This window comes from Vulpes lagopus, chromosome X, assembly GCF_018345385.1.
Source record: "Vulpes lagopus strain Blue_001 chromosome X, ASM1834538v1, whole genome shotgun sequence".
Lineage (NCBI taxonomy): Eukaryota > Metazoa > Chordata > Mammalia > Carnivora > Canidae > Vulpes > Vulpes lagopus.
This window is the reverse complement of record NC_054848.1, coordinates 5464405-5482215: the sequence shown is the minus strand read 5'-3', so window position 1 is coordinate 5482215 and position 17811 is coordinate 5464405. Positions and strand designations below refer to the sequence as shown.

The window sequence follows — 17811 nt, the reverse complement described above, 5'->3', positions numbered from 1 at the left end:
AAGGGAAATATTCTACAAAAGGCCAGCGTAAATGATTAATTATTAAAAGAGACTCACGATTTAAACCTATGCTTAACTAAATATGATGATTTTTTTTTAAAGTGCTGGAGTCCCTCTTCTATAAAGTAGCTCTTAACTTGGGTTTTTTGCAGAGACAGGTGATTCTTGGAGAGCTAACCAGGAATAGAATAAACAGACTCTTGACCTGATGGTGACTTTTGCCTAGTGAGCCTAGGACAATATTACTGTTAATTTGAAAATATATATAAGTCCATGTAGGTATTTCCCCCTTGCTCTGTTGAGCAGTCCCTGAAGGAAGGCTGGCTTCCACGTTGCTGGGGGGAGGGGGGGTTCTGACGTGCCACCAGGTAAGAACATGTGAGCCACAGGGGCTCCCCACAGCCTGCTGTGATGCTTTCTTTGACTGTCTTCGCTGATTAGGCACCTGGACTGTCTAATCACGTCCCTGACCAGGACTCACACTGCTTGCTCACTCTCAAGAGAGGACAGTGGTGCTGGGTTGTACCTAGCACTTGGCTTTGCAAGGACAAACAAACACAGCCAGACAGTCTGCATGCAAATCACCCTTGCCAATCTGTGGAGTACCTGCCATCAGGGTCCTGCTCCCCTGGGCTTTGTCTTCTTACTGACCTGAACCAAGTGGGGGAGATCACCTTGCCCTCCTCTTTTCTGCTCGTGCTAGGTCTTTGCCATCTTTTCCCTCAGGGAGCGGCACCCCATCATGGGTTGGGATGGGCTGGTCCTACTCCCAGTCCACAAGTGCTGGAGCTGAGGCTGCAAGCCGTTGCTCAGGTGATTTTTGGTAGCTGGTAGTGGAAATACATGTGACCTTAGCTCCCAGCTGGGCCAGCTCAACTATTATTTTCATTTTGTTTGTTTGGTTTTTTTTTTTTTTATTTTTTTATTTATTTATGATAGTCACAGAGAGAGAGAGAGGCAGAGACACAGGCAGAGGGAGAAGCGGGCTCCATGCACCGGGAGCCCGACGTGGGATTCGATCCCGGGTCTCCAGGATCGTGCCCTGGGCCAAAGGCAGGCGCCAAACCGCTGCGCCACCCAGGGATCCCCTTGTTTGGTTTTTTTAAGATTTTATTTATTTATTCATGAGAGACAGAATGAGAGGCAGAGACATAGGCAGAGGGAGTAGCAGGCTCCCTGCGAGGAGCCCAGTGTGGGACTTGATCTTGGATCCTGGGATCATGCCCTGAGCTGAAGGCAGATGCCCAACCACTGAGCCACAATTGAAAATCCCTATTTTCATTTTGAGTCTATCCAACTATAATAATGGATGACAAATTATTGTATTAATATAGTAGAGATCAATCAAAAGATGGATCAATATCAGATATTTTAATGTGATAAAATCACTGATTTGTCATTGGGTAGGGGGGATAGCAGCCCCTACCTGGTCCAGTAGTGTCCTATCAGGGTAGTCATGCACATAATGCTCATTTGTGCATAAATAATTATCTCAGCTTCTGTAGTAAATTGATAGGTGTCAACTTCCATCCTGTTTTTTCCTTTATTGTGTATGAGGTTAAACGTTTATATAAATATATGTATACCTGAGCTGATTTGATTTGCAACTGCTGATTCTCATCATTGAGTTTTCTATTATTATATTTTCTGAATTTTTTAAATCACTAAGTTTCATATATACATATATTTTAAAGATTTTATTTATTTAGTAATTAATGAGAGATACACAAAGAGAGGCAGAAAAATAGGTAGAGGGAGAAGCAGGCTCCCTGTGGGGAATTCAGTGCGGTACTTGATCCTGGAACCCTGGGATCATGACCTGAGCCAAAGGCAGATGCTCAACCACTGAGCTATCCAGGTGCCCCAGTTAAACTTTTTTTTTTTTTAATTTATTTATTTATTCATTCATTCATTCATTCATTCATTCATTCATTCATGAGAGACACAGAGAGAGGCAGAGACACAGGCAGAGGGAGAAGCAGGCTCCCCACAGTGAGCCTATTGCAGTACTTGATCCTAGGACTCTGGGATGACTTGAGCTGGAGGCATATGCCCAACCACTGGCACCCAGGTGCCCCTAAACATTTTTAAAATACAGAAACATAAGTGTTCTGTTTAGCCTCCTTTGTTTGTGGTTGGGAAGATGGTGGGCATACTTGATGTTATAGCATCTAAGGCTTTAGATCCTGCAAAATTGAGGGTTTTTTTTTTAAAGATATATTTATTTGTTTGAGAGAGAGAGAGAGTGAGTGGGGACAAGGGGCAGAGGGAGATGGAGAGAGAGTCCCAAGCAGACTCCATGCTGAGTGTAGAGCCTGACGGAGCTGGATCTCACCACCTTGAGATCATGACCTGAGCTGAAATCAAGAGTCAGATGCCTAACTGTGCCACTCAGGTGCCTCAAACTTGAGCACTTAAAAATAATGCATATTTTGAAAAGATGTTCAACGGAATGCATTATATTTGAGCATTTAATTTGGTTTATGCTGTTAAGAATTATCCTTAGCTGATGCCTCTGGAGTTTAAAACAGGAAAACAATTTTTTTTTTTCACTTTGCCCTTCAAATACAATTGTTAAGGGCATCCTGGAAGGCTTGCAAATGTTAATGTGGGTAAATGCTACCCAAGGTGCCAGTTTCCTGTAATGCAAAACTTAGTGTAGTTGAGGAAAGTTTAAAAGTCTGATTCTCCACAGGTAAAACAAAAAGCATTAAGTATCCGGGCACTCGTTTTCCCTTTGCTGCTCCCCCTGGCCTATTTCAAGGCCAGTTTACAGCTGAGTTAGGCTCTCTTCCCTCCCGAAGATGATATGATTTATTTTACTGCCCAAACTTCTGCTTCTCCTGACTCCTCCAGCAATGGCACTTGGTTAGGCAGGGCAGGAGAAAAGCTGAAATTGTTTTCCAAATGTAAGGATTGAGATGAATCTGTGGTATCCCTCTTTTCCCTTTACCGTGCAAAAGCTGAAACTAATCACAATCACATATCAGTTTGTTTTCAAACAAATTGGATGATCCAATGATGGTATAGACTTATTATTTCCATGAATAGCTTCGTATGTGAAATATTGAAACTTAAAGTCTTTAGAGATGGACTAGTCCACTATTCACAAATCAGTTTTTTGACATTTAGGCTCCTGACAGAAATGTTTTTACAGGGAGCCATCAAATCTGATTTGATTTGCAACTGCTGATTCTCATCATTGAATTTTCTATTATATTTTCTGAATTTTTTTAATCACTGAGGTTCACCACAATACTTCTGATGCTCTAAAGAAAATACACCTATATTGCCACACGTTGTGGGATGTTGTAACATTTTTGACAGAATAGTGTGGATTTCAGATGACTAATGTGTTCAAAAATAATTTAAAGAAGAAAAAGTCCAGTCATTTACATAATAAAGAACACGCTGCGGAGACATGCATTCTGCACATCTGGCTACACAAGTAGGGTGCTGGGTGAGCTACCTAGGACTTTGCAGAAGACCTGGGAGTGGGGGTTAGAGGTTCTGGGGGCTGGGGGGGCCAAGCCCCATCTGCACACAATTACAGCTGAGTGCTGGAGTTACTTCCAATCAAGAGAGCCAGCTGACCCTAATGCAAAGCAGATGGACCATTTCTCAACATGCAAATCGTAAGATTGTTGTACATAATAATTGAAGAGTTTGTTAAATGAAGAAATGCGAACTGACATTGCTCTGATGCTCATTATGTTCAATTAAGGCTCTTGGCTGTTGAATGATATTCAACATTAAAACCTTATAGCAAGGGGATTCGGATGCTTTGCTGCTGATGAGTTCAGGTCACTTCAGCGGCTGCACTATTTACTGGAGATGCATTTATTCTAGAGGAGTATACGTAGGAGAGCCAAGGAGAAACTTGTCTCAGAGAATGTGCTTTAGGATTTTAAAGAACTAACCAGCCATCTTCTCTTTACTGTGCACAAAGAAACCACGTGAATCACAAAATGTTCTCAGCGGCCGCCCTCTCCACATACCCCCTTGGCCACCCTCTTCACATACCCCCTCAGTAGAAAGTGTGTCTAGTATCCGCCTGGAATGCAAACATGACACAAAGCAATCATTTTGTCGAGATTGGGTTTTCCTCTCTCTGAGCAAACTTTGGTACTTTTTCCTTGACCTAAGTCTTCAGAGAGCTACTTCGGGATAAAAACCCACCAGCAAACTTTGGGATTACCATCCTCTCAGGAATTGTCAGGAACTGGTCTTTTGTTTAAAACGAGGAAAGTTCTCTCAATGCAATAAAACTATTCATTCCATCTTGTAAACCCACTAATCGAGTTTTATTGTATTTTTATTTCATATTTACTTTTTAAAAACGTAAGAGTAAGCAAATACCTGTGCTAAGTTTTCTCCCTTCCCTAAAACGAGTCCCTCCAGCAGAGAGGGGTTGACCCCGTTGGTGCAAAGATTGTGTCACTGTGTCTCTATCGTCCGACTTCTGCAGATACATTCTTGAGGGTGGAATGGGACAGTGGGTTAGGCTGTTCTTCAGCAGACATTTACTGAGCATTTCTTGTTGTAGAATGTGCTCTCCTGGGCCACTGTGAGGTGTGGGAATGAAGGAGACCCGTTCCTTGAGGGCTGGGGGTACAGCTTCATGGGGAAGATGGACGTCATCCAGTGAGCTTCTGTACTAAGAGTTCAGTGCACATTTTGACAGTTACAGGCTAAGCTTTGAAGAGGGAGCAGGAGAATGGAAGCTTTATTTCCAACTGCGAGGTGTAGGGTAAGTAGCTCTGAGGGCTGGCATTCAGACTGAGTCTGGAAGTATTCATGTGTCTGTAGTCAGAAAAGAGGAGGAAAGATATTTCAGACTGAAAAGAAATAGTAGTAGTAGGAAGTACCTGGCCATGCATTTCTAGAAAAGCTCTGTTTAAAAAGTAGGTTGCGCGACATATATGTAAAACATACCAGAGATAACTGGTAAGATGGCTGGTAGTAGATCATAAAGATGGGTGCCTGGGATGTCTTGACATGATGCACATGACGTGCTACTTGTTCATTCCACAGAAAATGGGATGCAGTGGAATCGTCAGAGAAGGTAGAGGAGACCCTCTGTCCTGTACTTAGGAGAATAATCATCACAAAACACTGTGAAGAGGGAATCAGAAAGATGTGCAGAGCTATGAAAACTGCCTCTTTTCTCGACTTTTCTCAGTGGCTCTTCCTCGTTCAAAGTGTAGAACGAAGCAGAAAACTCGGAGAGAAAAGCTGAGATTGGGTCATTGCTCCAGGCAACTTAATCTAACCCCAGACTCAATTACTTGATGTTCAGAATGTAGGCAATTAACCCTTCACCCACAGCACAAACTCACAGCGAGGATCAGTTGAGATACTAAGGTTATGGTACAGGGCAACGTGCAGAGACAACCCATCAGCCTATCAAAACAGAGACTGCCGTGCGTGTGGGAAATGTGATTTCTAGAAAGTATTTTGCAGAACTCACTGACCTTTGATCTGATTTATTTGGTGCTATTTTAAAATTCTACAGTTCCATCCACCTAAATGTATAGGGAGTCTAAAGCTTCCCCCAACAAGACTTAGTGTGAATTAAGATCAAAATGAAAATCAGAGTTGATAGTCAGTGACATCACTCACATGCGTCAGACGTTGTCTACATTTTGTATTTGCACGGTTTTCAATTTCCTTTGAAATTGAACGCCAAAATACTGGTGTTCGAAGTTCTGATGGCATCGAACATCATGGGGCCATGGACTCTAACTAATCCAGTTGGTTTTACATAGCTTACGAGTACAGAACTTTGTTTGAAACTTCCCTTTCCATAATGGCTATGATTTTGAACTCTGGTTCTTAAATCTGTCAGTCGCCAGACCACTTGCATGCGCTTGTAGGGGTAGAAAGAAATCAGAATGATTAACTACTTTAAAATGAGACACCTGTGAGGGACTTTTGCAGCAGGGCGGCCGCTCGTGCCAAAACCAAACACTATAAATTCATCATTTTCCAATTTTAAACCATAAGCCTATAGGAGAGAGCCCAGCAATCAGTTGGGGAATGCGAGAGATCTACGCTTTGGAAATCATTCTTGTAAGGTCTGACCACATGAGAGCATTTAGCCTTATAATTTTTCCCTGAAAAGGCAAATTTTCTGAGACAGGAGAGGTGAGCAAATCAGGGAACCATGTTAGAATGACCTTAGACTGTATCGGTAGAAGCAGAGCCTGGTAAATGGGAGCAGGGTCTTCAAAGTCTTCATGACTGTGGCCTCATGTGAATTCCTTGGGAACCTGCAGTGACGTAGCTCGGTAACATTGTTTATTCAGAATAATGCACATGAAAGAATTGCTCTCCCGTTGACTGGGGAGAAAAATGCTCATTCAGAATCAGGACCCGATTTAGGGCCTCTTGTAAAAATGGGAAAGTGAGAAGCAAAGGAGGTAATGCTATGGAGATGCAGCGGGCTGACCTCTGCATCAGAAGGTTTCAAACACGGAACCTGGACAGAGCGAAGCCACTTTTCTGGAGGGAAGTGAGCATCACTTGTCATTACCTGAGATTTGTCTTTTCTAAAGATTTGTCTTTTCTTCCTCAGCTTTCCCTGCATGCACCTGCATCCCTCGCTAACGGTTTTCATGGCCATGGTCCTGTTTCAGGTGTCCCCCTGAAGCCCAGGAAGGAGTTGCGATTTACAGAACTGCAGTCCGGACAGCTGGAGATTAAGTGGTCCTCGAAATTCAATATTTCCATCGAGCCCGTGATCTACGTGGTACAGAGAAGGTGGAATTACGGGATCCATCCTAGCGAGGACGATGCCACACAGTGGCAGACAGTAGCCCAGGTGAGCGCTTCCTGGACCCCCCCCCCCCCCCCACTTCGGTGGCATCTGTCTAACACCCACCCGCAGGTACAGAGTGAACTCGCCGTGCCTCAGCCCGAATACCTGGCTACCAAAAAGACTTAGTCAGCCGTGGACGTCATAGCATGCGTGTCTGCAGAAGACATGTGTCTGTGAGCTCCGTAGATGTGACCCAGTGCGACCAGTAACCTGAGTGTTGGCTTTCTTTGCTCAAAAGACATGTGCAAGAGAGATTTTCTGAGTGTTCACATTTATTTCCTCCAAGAAGTGTATTTCCTTGAGATAAACCTAAAACCCACCCAAGTAGGAGAAATGCAACTGTGTTAGGACTAGCTCATCTGAACCATTCCTGTTTCTCCTGCGTCGAAGCCTTTGCTCTACACAGGGACTGGGGTGGCGCGCAGTGAGATTCCTCTCTTGCACGGCCGTGGTGGGAGGGAGCCAGCAGCCCCTCAATCATTGCTAAGTGCTTCCTCCGTCCTGGTCAACTGATACCCCACCTGGACGGCAGCACTCCCGGGGTTTATCTGAGCTCCGCTGCTTCCTCTGCTGTCTCGCTGATGAGAAAAGCAAAATATTTTCTTTCTTTTTAAGAGCTGTTAAATGGACTACCAGCTGTAAGAAACCTACACGGTTCTAGAGAAAGAACAAATTTTCAATGTGAACCTGCCTCATGCCCTCAGCAACTGCAGTGCCTTTTCCACATGTGTCTGCAGGCAGAAATTCTGACCCGGCGTCCATCAGGTCGTGTTGCTCCAAGGACGAGATTCCCATTGTGCTTTTCAGTAAATACAAAATAAATTTCAGCGGGCAGGTGTTTGGACAGGGAATTTGGCTCTTTCCTAATAGTAGTATATCAAAGAAGATAAACACTAAAATAATTTAGAGACACCCCCCCCCCCCCGCCCTAAGTAAATGAACAATTTGATGTACAAGAAACAAATTAGTGGCAAAAAAAACCAAAACAAAAAACAAAACCAACCCTGGTCAAATAAATTTTGTAATTCTATTTCATACTTATTCTCTCAAAAAAAGTTTGCTTTCATAAAACATAAAGATGTCTGGCATACAGCCTCAAAGACTCTTTGATTTATGTGGTGTGCTTCCTTAATGGTATAATCTCACTTGTAAATTTTCCAAATTACTTAAAGACTTATGAAAGTAACTGACAATAAGATCAGCTCTTAAAAAAAAAAAAAAGAAAGAAAAAGATCAGGTCTTTTATCCCTTCTCTTCTGGAGAGAGGAAAGATCTTCAGTTAATCTTATTATCTTCGCTAGTTCACGTCTTTGTCTTCCTCCCACCTTCCTTTCTTTGCTAAATGCTGTGGGAATCACACTGAGTTCAGTTTTTGTAAACTCAAGACTAGTAAACGTTGATGTCCGTGCAAGAGTCCCCTCCTGTTCCACCAAATGAGGTAGAAAACCATGTTGGAGAGTCCAGAGCCTTCCCTTGTAGATAGTAAAGCAAAGGTGACACCCCTTTTCAAGAGGTTATTGGGGACTGGGGTGTGGGAGGGTTCAGTTCCATCCTCCTGGCCTGCATTCGTCACTGGGCGCAGGCTGAGTCCGCAGTGGCCGTAGACGAGGTGCCATACGTGGCCTTGTGGCCCTTGTCATCGGTGCAGGCGATTGCAGGTCCGCCGCAGGGTGGCGGAGAAAGAGCCACACTTCCCCTCAGCCTGATGAAGGGGGAGAGCTTAGTCCTGCCTTGTGCCTCCAGCAGGAGAGGCAGCCCGTCTAGCACCTTCCCCAGTGTCCAGTGTTTTTCCCTTTGGACATTTTCTGGGACAGAGATATGTCAACACACCTCCCCTTGGACGAACACGACTGGGACCTTGCAGGTCTTAACCCGATTTACACAAATAAGGAAGAGAGGCTTGGGTTCAGTGTAATTCTAGAAGTTGTTAGTACTCGTTAAAGCGCATGGGTCCTCATAGCGACTTCCAAGACTGTATTTGGCAAGCACGCTAGAGAGGCATTTTCTTTCTATAATCGAAAGATGATTTCATTTTCTTGCCTATAATGTCATGATTAGCTCATGCGTATATTCGAATGCTCAGATGTGTAATTGAGGGATGAAACCTCTCGTGGCTTTAATGCTACATTAAATCACCAGACTTAAGTAGCCCAGGCACGTTCATTGCGTTGGCTCCAGAGATCTTTAACTGTTTGGGGTGAAATCCCTAGGAGTGGAATGAAGCACTTAAAACGTCCTAGAAATTCCTCGAGTCCTGACAGCTTTTCTGCCAGCCGCGCTCGATGGCCACACTCCTGCACAAGGGCACAGGGAGGCCAGGGCGGCGTTGGGCCGGCTGCCGACGTGGTGTGCTCTGAAGGCGGACCCGACCGACCCGTCTCTCTGCCCTGTGACATTTCTCCTCAGACCACAGATGAGCGGGTCCAGCTGACCGACATACGACCCAGCAGGTGGTATCAGTTCCGAGTGGCAGCCGTCAACGTGCATGGCACCCGAGGCTTCACGGCCCCCAGCAAACACTTCCGCTCCTCCAAAGGTCAGTCCTGCTCTCCTGACCCCACGCTCTCCTTCCTCCCGGGCGCGCCTGGGATGCGGAGCCGTGGTGTCCCCATGTTCATATTTATGGTTGGTCAGCAGGTGGCTTTGCTGTTCTTTGTGAACGGGGCCAGATGTGTGAGGATGTACGATTAAGAACATCCTTGGGCCTTTTACCTTCAAAACATCACCCGAGATGATATAATGGAGTTTCCTCCGCTTTGAAGTGGTGGTTTCCCCATCAATCTTTGCCTCAAGATACTGTGGCGTAGTCACCATTCAATTAAGTTTTGGAGAGAAGGGTTTAGTTTGAGCTACTTCAGATGGTGCAGCTTTTCTTGAAACGGTGTTTGCATACAGTGTGTATTAATCTCTTATGCTTGAAAACATCCAGAATTGAAACCGTGAGTCACCTATGTCATTGCCATTATTTTGTTCATTTTTTTAAAGATTTTATTTATTTATTCATGAGAGAGAGACACACACACAGAGGCAGAGACACAGACAGAGGGAGGAGAAGCAGGCTCCATGCAGGGAGCCCAATGCAGGACCCAATCCCTGGATTCCAGGATCACACCCTGGGCCGAAGGCAGACGCTCAACCACGGAACCACCCAGGTGTCTCTTGTTCTGTTCTTATTTCATTTGCTATTAGTAAAGTCTCTGGGATCCAACAAATACTAATGATGTGACATCTCAGGTAAGTTTAGTGTGTGGTAGTGGCAGGATGGACCTGGGTTAGATGCCAGTAATGCCTCCGTGTGTGTTTCTCCGGCTGTGCCTCCTTGGCTACACCTTCACCGCTCACTGTACATCTGCCACAAGATCCCGTTTCACAGATCACGGCTAGTGAGCTGATTCACTTCCTAACCAACTATGGGAACGTTTGGAGTGGCTGCTATAACTTGTGATTTCTGTTGTGTGATTGGGGAAATGTCTACGTCACAGCCAGTCTGTGCATTTCTCTCGATGTAATATTGCCGCCGCTTTGTCTATGTCATCGTTGGTCTTAGAAGTGGAAAGCTTGCAACCAAAATAAGTTAGTATTTGGATTCTGTTACACCGTATGCTGTACACTGTTAACTTTATTTTAAAAGACCTTTTAAGAAAGAAAGGGAAGCTGCATTTTTCCCTCCTTTGAGGCAGATCCACTAAGGAAGTTTAAAACTGCAATCATAGACATCAAACCTCGTCTCGAGGCTGTGTCTCCAATTGGTCTGATGATTTAGAGAGGCAAAGGAAATAATTAACAGTTGGTTCAGAGGCAAGGATCAATAAGAGGCTTGAGAACTCTTCACCTTGGGTTTCATGGTTCAGATGCAATCCAGGCACGTCGAGGTCAAAATACGTTACCATCTGTGCGGTTGCCTGCAGGTTGCCTGGGCTGGTGCTTTCAGGTCAGGGCTGCGGATAGAGAGCAGCCGGTAGCAGCTTCCAGCCTTTGGAGACAGATGTGGAGTACCTTCAGTGGTTGGGTGGGATCTGGGCAGAGCTCTGCTGGCAGCCCCCAGTGCCAGCACCTCAGAGGCATCCTTCCTGAGCATGTAGCCAGGCCGTGCTGTCCCAGGATGCCCCCTGGATATCTGAGCACCTCAACAGTCTGCAATTCCAGCTGCACCCCTCAGATTTAAATAGGCTTTCGCTAAATGAGAATGCACCATGCTGGGGAGGCATGGCATTCACCATTACACTGTTGTTCTCGTCTCTGATTTTCCAGACACACCCAACACTGAGCGTTCCAGACACTGTCCTTGCAGTTCTGGCAAGCCAGAAATGTCTGCCCAGAATTCATAGTAGATTCTACTCTTTTCCCAGTGAAAATGCATCACAGAATTATGGAAATATAACAGATCCACTAAATGGTTGAACACAATTCCTCTAGGATTTGTCTAAAGGACACTTGCCCATTTCCAAGATGGCACCACATCTTCCCTCACCTACTCAGATCTCCTCAAATGGAGAAATGTGCCTTAATGGGAAAATGGTTTATAACAATCTTACTGAAATATAATTATCATACCGTTATTATCATACCGTTAAATTCATTCCTCCGAAGAGTATAGTCCAGTCATTTGTACTATTTATGGGGGTGTGCACCACCATCGTTCACTTTTAGAACCCTCCAAGAGCCTCCATGCCTTACTGGGGAAACTTTAAGGTAGAAACAAAGTTAGTTCTGAATCTTCGCCTTCTCATCACTCAAGTTTCATTCTCTTTTGTATTAAAGAAACATTTGTTGAGCTCCTATATGTGTCAGGCTCTGGTCTAGGCACAAGGGATAATAAATGAAGGAAAGGTGAAAAATGTGTGCTTTGGTGGAGTACCACACACACACACACACACACACACTTCTGCCAATTGGGGTTTTGAGGAAACAGTAAAATACTCTTGTAGGTAGTGACAGCTCATGTTTTGGGTATTTTGTTTTAGTTTTAGGGAGAGTGGACAGAGGTTTTGCAGAGAGAGAGGTGTCTGTGTAAAGGAGGTGAATCAGCCTTGTACCAATTTGAAAGAAGAGCATTGCAGTTACAATGCTCTTCTGGAAATAGTTGGTGCAAAGGTCCTGAGGCAGGAGTGAACTTGCAGTGTTCATGGAACAGCAGAAGAGCCTGAGGATTGGTTGAGCAGCAAAACAGGGCAGGGGACCTGGAGATGAAGCCTGAGAAGCAGAAAGGAAGTGGGTTTGTTGGGTTTTCATAGCCACTGTAAAGAGCATGGATTTTATGCTCTGTTAGGTATGGGAACAGCTGGGGGATGCAGAGCAAAGAACATGATGTGACTGAGATTTTAGTGGGGCCTCCCCAACTGTTGTGCAAAGAAGAGATGAGAGAGAGGAGGACAGAGAATCAGGGATGCCGGGGTCGTGGAGCTGGGGAGGGGGTCACTGCAACCTTCCTGGTAGAAGATGATGGTCACTTGGACGCAGCCAGGAGGGAGCCCCTGGGGGACACAGCTGATGGCACCTGAGAAGGTGCCCGTGCCTCGCAGGAAATGCATAGGATACAGAGTGATTTCGGGATACGCAGAGTTCCAGAGGGGTAGTCGCTTCCCAGTCACTGGGATTGCTGTTTCAGGCCCCGTTCTGCAAACAGCCTTCTTCCTTCAGCAACAGCTGAAGGACGTGCTGGTAAGGTCGCTGTTGAGAAGCACGAGTGGATAAGCTTTTGAAGCTGAAGACACAAAAACAGCTTGGTTCCTGCCTCAACATCCTCCCAGGAACGCACGAAGAATCTTACTGGGGGTGATGGAACCATTGTAAAAGTGGGTGACATGGGGTGCCCATCTCAGAAAATCCTAAAAGTCATCGCATTGTTCGTTTAATGTGAGTTTTACGACATACAATTTAAGTTCCCCTAAAGTCGTTTAAACAATTTTCCCCCCGTTAAGACCCCTTTCTCCCTTGATGAGATTGAGTAAGTGGGAAAGATGTGGCGCCATCGTACCAAGGGCCGAGCATCCTTTGGACAGGCCCTGGAGGCCGTCTGCAGCCACTGAGCTGAATTGTGCTGGTCCCGTGATTCCGAGGTGCATCTTCAGTGAACCCGCAGTAGATAGAACCTGTTCCGAATTCTGTGGTCTCGAAAGCGTGAGAGCCGCAGTCTAGAATGTTCCTCACGATGAGATGTACGGAAGTATGGATAGAGGGCGTATTTGTCAAAGCAGGAAATAGGACATTTTACCAGAGGCTGCTACGGTTCCAAAAACGTTGCATTTTCATTTAATAAAAGCCCATTTATTCCTGGTGTGCTCCAGAACTGAAACTGTACCGTTGTAAGTCCTCTAGTGGTTTAAAATGGCTTTGAGAAAGAATGATTGCCTCTAAAATAATAGTCTGTGCAAAGGGTAAGTAATTTCTAGTGTATTTGAGTTGGGTGGAGGGCCAGCCTCAGTAATTTAAGTCTGGGTCAAGGGAAAGGGGAAGGGATTTTTCTCCATCTACAATAAACACTTCTGAAAATAAAAGGAAAATTAAATAGAGAAAGAAAAAAAGAACTTGATAAAATGGGTTTCGTTTTTGCTTTCTTCCTGGTATTCATTGGCCATAATCCTGATTTTTGTGGAAAAGCCCAAATTCTTGTCATTTTCTTCTTAACGGTTATGTTTAAATACAGAATTACTGTGGTTTGCCAGAATGGATTGGCTATTGACTAAGTTAATTTCCTTTTAACTCCTGTCTTTTCCCATAACTAAATCCTAACCCCTCAGAATGATTTTTACAGAAAATTCTGAGTTATGCATAGATTGGTAACTCAGGTTCATGTTTTCCTCCTCCCGGTGAATACCAGTCTTGTTGTTAGCCCCTCCCTATCTCCCGTGGAAGAGATGCATGATTATAAAATGGACAGAATCAATCAGTAATTCCTCCTGGCAGCAGGAAGCCGCAAATAGCAGTTGGGATAATTTCTGTATTTACTTATTTAAATTTTCTACTACCTTACCCCCAGTATTAAGATGGATAATTGGCTTCAACACTAAAAATTAAAATTACAAATAATTCAGTATCCTAATATCTTTGTTTTTTTGTTTTTGTTTTTTTCTTTTTTGTTTTCTATGTTTTGTTTTGTCTCGTTATTTGGAGTAGAACTGGTAGTGCTTCTCCACGGAGAATTAGCTTCCTAGGTCGCTGCTAGGATGAAGCATCTTTCTAGCTCCCAAGCTGCCAGATTGTAGGGTCTACCCCAACTCTTCTATCCTGTTGCACGGAGAACAAACCATAGGAGGTGTGGTGTGTAGAACCCTGAGGTGTTGCTAGGCCTGTGCCGTGTGTGCACAAGGATGTGGGAACATGCCCTGTTAGCAGGTGACCTGGACACACAGACATTTCCTACAGCGATGGGGCTTCCCCAGAGGCCCAGGCAAGTGAAAGCTTTGAGTGGGGGTTGCTAGCTTCGGAGGAAATCCAGGAAACTGGGTGGGTAGGAGGAGGAAAAGGTGCATTCTCATGTTGGTTGTCACCGGGGCAACCAGAACTCCTTCCCGCGAGGACACTGTCACGGGGGCTCCAGCTGTTTCCTGGCGCATCTGTCCTGCACGTGGGCACAGCCTCCTGAGGGCCCAGGTGAAGGCTCAGGCGACAGGCTGGCACTTAGAAGTTGAACTGTGTGTCCTGAGACTGTACAGTTGCAGGAACTGGGGGGGTCTACCCGGGCTTTTGCTCCAGACCCATAGGATTCCTATTACGGGGGCATCTCGTACATTTTCAGTTGGGGTTTAAAATCAGTATATTAACAGTTCCATGGAAGGAATGCCCGCGTTAGCAGGTTCCCGGTCTCCTTCCTGTGCCCGACGCTGGTGGTAGCCGGAGACAGGCATGCCTTTCAGCCTCACTTGGCCTCTCCCCTGATGCCACCCTATGCCAGCACCCGGCAAGCGTCACGTTACGTAAGAAAGCCACCAATTTCTAACTGACAGAGTCCCCAGACTTGTGAGTAAACCACCAGGAGGGACAGTCGTACTTACAGAAAATGAAATTTTTGGGTTCCCTGCTATGTTTGCTTATCTTTTGCAGCAAATTGGTGTTTCACCTTGCCTTGAGCATGTTGGTATGAATCGAAGGGGCAAAAAATCTGTGTGCTTCACGTGCCCAGTGTTGGAAGTATGTATGGCTAAGGCCTAGTATATCTGCCAAAATGCTCTTTTACTAGCTTGCTGAACTTGGGAAAGAGTGCTTCTGCCCCTCGGCATGACTTCTGTGCCTCAACATGGATAGTGACAGAAGGAAGACTTCTAATTTTGTAGATGGTACAAAAGCAAAACCTGATTTTATTTTGATATTTTTTTTTTTTTTTTTGGCGTGTTGCCAAGAGCAAGCAGACATTTATTTGGATGTTTGCAGTTAGTCAATATCAGTTTAAGGTTCTGGAATAGCAAACACTAAAGGGAACTTAGAAGGAAAAATGTTAAAATACGCCTTCTGTTGTCATTCAGCTAATGCATTATCTTTTAGTTATGATATTCATTTCCCTCCACATTCACGTCTTTTCCTGCATCCTTCTGCTCTATTTTCCCATGTGTACAGGATGCATTTAAAAGAAAAATCAGGGCAGCCCAGGTGGGTCGGCGGTTTAGCGCTGCCTTTAGCCCAGAGTGTGATCCTGGAGACCTGGGATCGAGTCCCATGTCGGGCTCCCTGCATGGAGCCTGCTTCCCCCTCTGCCTGTGTCTCTGCCTCTCTCTCTCTCTCTCTCTCTCTATCTCTCTCTGTCTCTCATGAATAAATAAATAAATAAATAAATAAATAAATAAATAAATAAATAATTTTTAAAAAATCAGGGGATCCCTAGGTGCCTCAGCGGTTTAGCACTGCCTTTGGCCCAGGGTGTGATCCTGGGGCCCCGGAATCTAGTCTCATGTCGGGCTCCCTGCATGGAGCCTGCTTCTCCCTCTGCCTGTGTCTCTGCCTCTCTCTCTCTTTGTCTCTCTCTCTCTGTCTCTCTGTCTCTCATGAATAAATAAAATCTTTAAAAAAAAAAAAAAGAAAGAAAAATCAGCAGACAGCATTGCTTTCTGAGCGCCTAAGTATCACCCCGGATGTTATTCCAGGCACACCTTACAGAGTGTTAGTAAAAGGAGAACAGACACCACCGGGAGTAATAAAGTTCCCTGCTGCTCCGCGGGGACCCATGACTCTATGCGGCTCTGCAGCTGCTCCGTGTGTGCCATTTCCACTGGGCACGACTCCCCGGTGCATGTGTCTTGAAACTATTTAAGAGTTGGAAACATTCCTGCCGTGTGGCTTCTGAAGCTTTTCAGAGGTTCATGAGTTCTGTCTCTAGATACTGCAGGGTGATTTCTTTTCCTCTCTTCTTTAAAAAAAAAAAAAAAAAGAGGAAAGGAAAATTATCCTGACTGCTGAGTCTGGAAAGGAAAAGAAAAGCCAAATATTAGAACCAACCTTTCGATTTGGTTTTCGATTGCAAAATGCATGAGTGCTTTTACCATTGCTTTAAAAATGTAACTCCACTTGATCACTATTACTTAGCTTAAGAGATATTTCTGTAGTGTGTGTCAGTGGGAGGTTTGATCTCTGGATACCATTTGGGGAAATCAAGTAAGTAATAAAAGTAACATCTATTTTCTTAGAACATATGTTGTTCCTCTATATGCGCAAGTCTGAGTATATATGTGTATGTGCATATGATTATTTATCATCCCTTTTTTGCTGATAAGCACGCTACCATTCACTTGTGGCATTACACACCAAAGGTTAAAGAAAGAATGAAACCTTAAATCTCTATGTGAAACCCAAATGTTCCACCTTCCGTGGCTGAAAGCATCACATGTGATCGTGAATAAAAGGAACTATTTTTGTCCAGCACTAACATTAGATAAATTCATGCTAAAGGATTAATACAGCTTGAACTGGAAAGTGTATGTAAGTAGAAAAAGCTACCACAGCCTTCCTCTGCCGGTTAGCTTTGGAAGAGTGCTTCCTTCTGCCTTCGGAGATGGGTTTCTGCAGATAATTGGGGAGAACACAGAGGGAGTAGAAAGCAGCAGAAAGGGAATCGAGATGGAGGAGAAATCCTCTGATTTAAGCTTCAGAGGGAGGGCTTGGAGACCATTGGTCTTGTGATAAGACTCTGACCTTTCACACTTTGCTCTAGAATGTAAATCTCCCACGCTCAATCTCCTCATCTGTAAAATGGCAACAAAAGTCCAACATTTACTCCACAAGTATAACCTTGATAACATTAGAGATCGTGCTCATGTCATGTTTCAAAAGCTAATGGTAGTGCTGCTTTTGAAAGACTGGCTCAGGGGTTGGCAGTGTATGGCCCCTGGTCGAAATTTGGCTTGCTGCCTGCTTTTACAGATAAAGTTTTACTGGCACACAGCTCATTTGTTGGCATATTTTCCATGGTGGCTTTTGAGCTACAGGTGCAGAGTTAGGTAGTTGCCACAGAGCTCGCATGGTCTGCAAATCCTGAAGAGTTCACTCTCTGCCCCTGACTCAAAAGCTTGTCAGTTCCTGCACTAGGTTATTAAAAGATGAACACGTTCCCCACGCAAGAGCTTTCCGTGTTTTCTTTTTGTAGGTACACTGGCCCATAGTAGCGATGGATGTGTAACATAGGTAGAGATGAGGGCCGCCTGGGTGGCTCAGCGGTTGAGCATCTGCCTTCGGCTCAGGGCGTGATCCCGGAGTCCCAGGATCGAGTCTTACATCGGGCTTCCTGTATGGAATCTGCTTTTCCCTGTGCCTGTGTCTCTGCCTCTCTCTTTGTGTCTCTCATGAATAAATAAATAAAATCTTTAAAAAAAAGACATAGGTAGAGACGAGGCATGTGTGGGCGTGTATTTTGGAGCCTTGACGATGCCCTCTTTCTGCCCTCCTTTCCATTCTCCCAACTCTACTGCCCCCCATTACTTCAATGACCTTGGACAAGTTGCTTTACCTCTAACCCAAAGCATTTACGAGTTTTTTTTTAAGTGCCAAGTAAATACATGATAGAA

The 17811-nt window shown here is 44.7% G+C and overlaps 1 protein-coding gene across 1 annotated transcript in view; it reads left to right on the top strand.

Moving 5' to 3' along the window:
- The window catches only part of ANOS1 (anosmin 1), a 182031-nt gene that overhangs the window by 125209 nt on the left and 39011 nt on the right, over positions 1 to 17811 (top strand). The window contains exons 5-6 of the mRNA XM_041740610.1: positions 6639 to 6823; positions 9227 to 9356. Of these exons, the coding sequence (XP_041596544.1) occupies positions 6639 to 6823; positions 9227 to 9356 (315 nt within the window). The remainder of the gene's footprint in view (positions 1 to 6638; positions 6824 to 9226; positions 9357 to 17811) is intronic.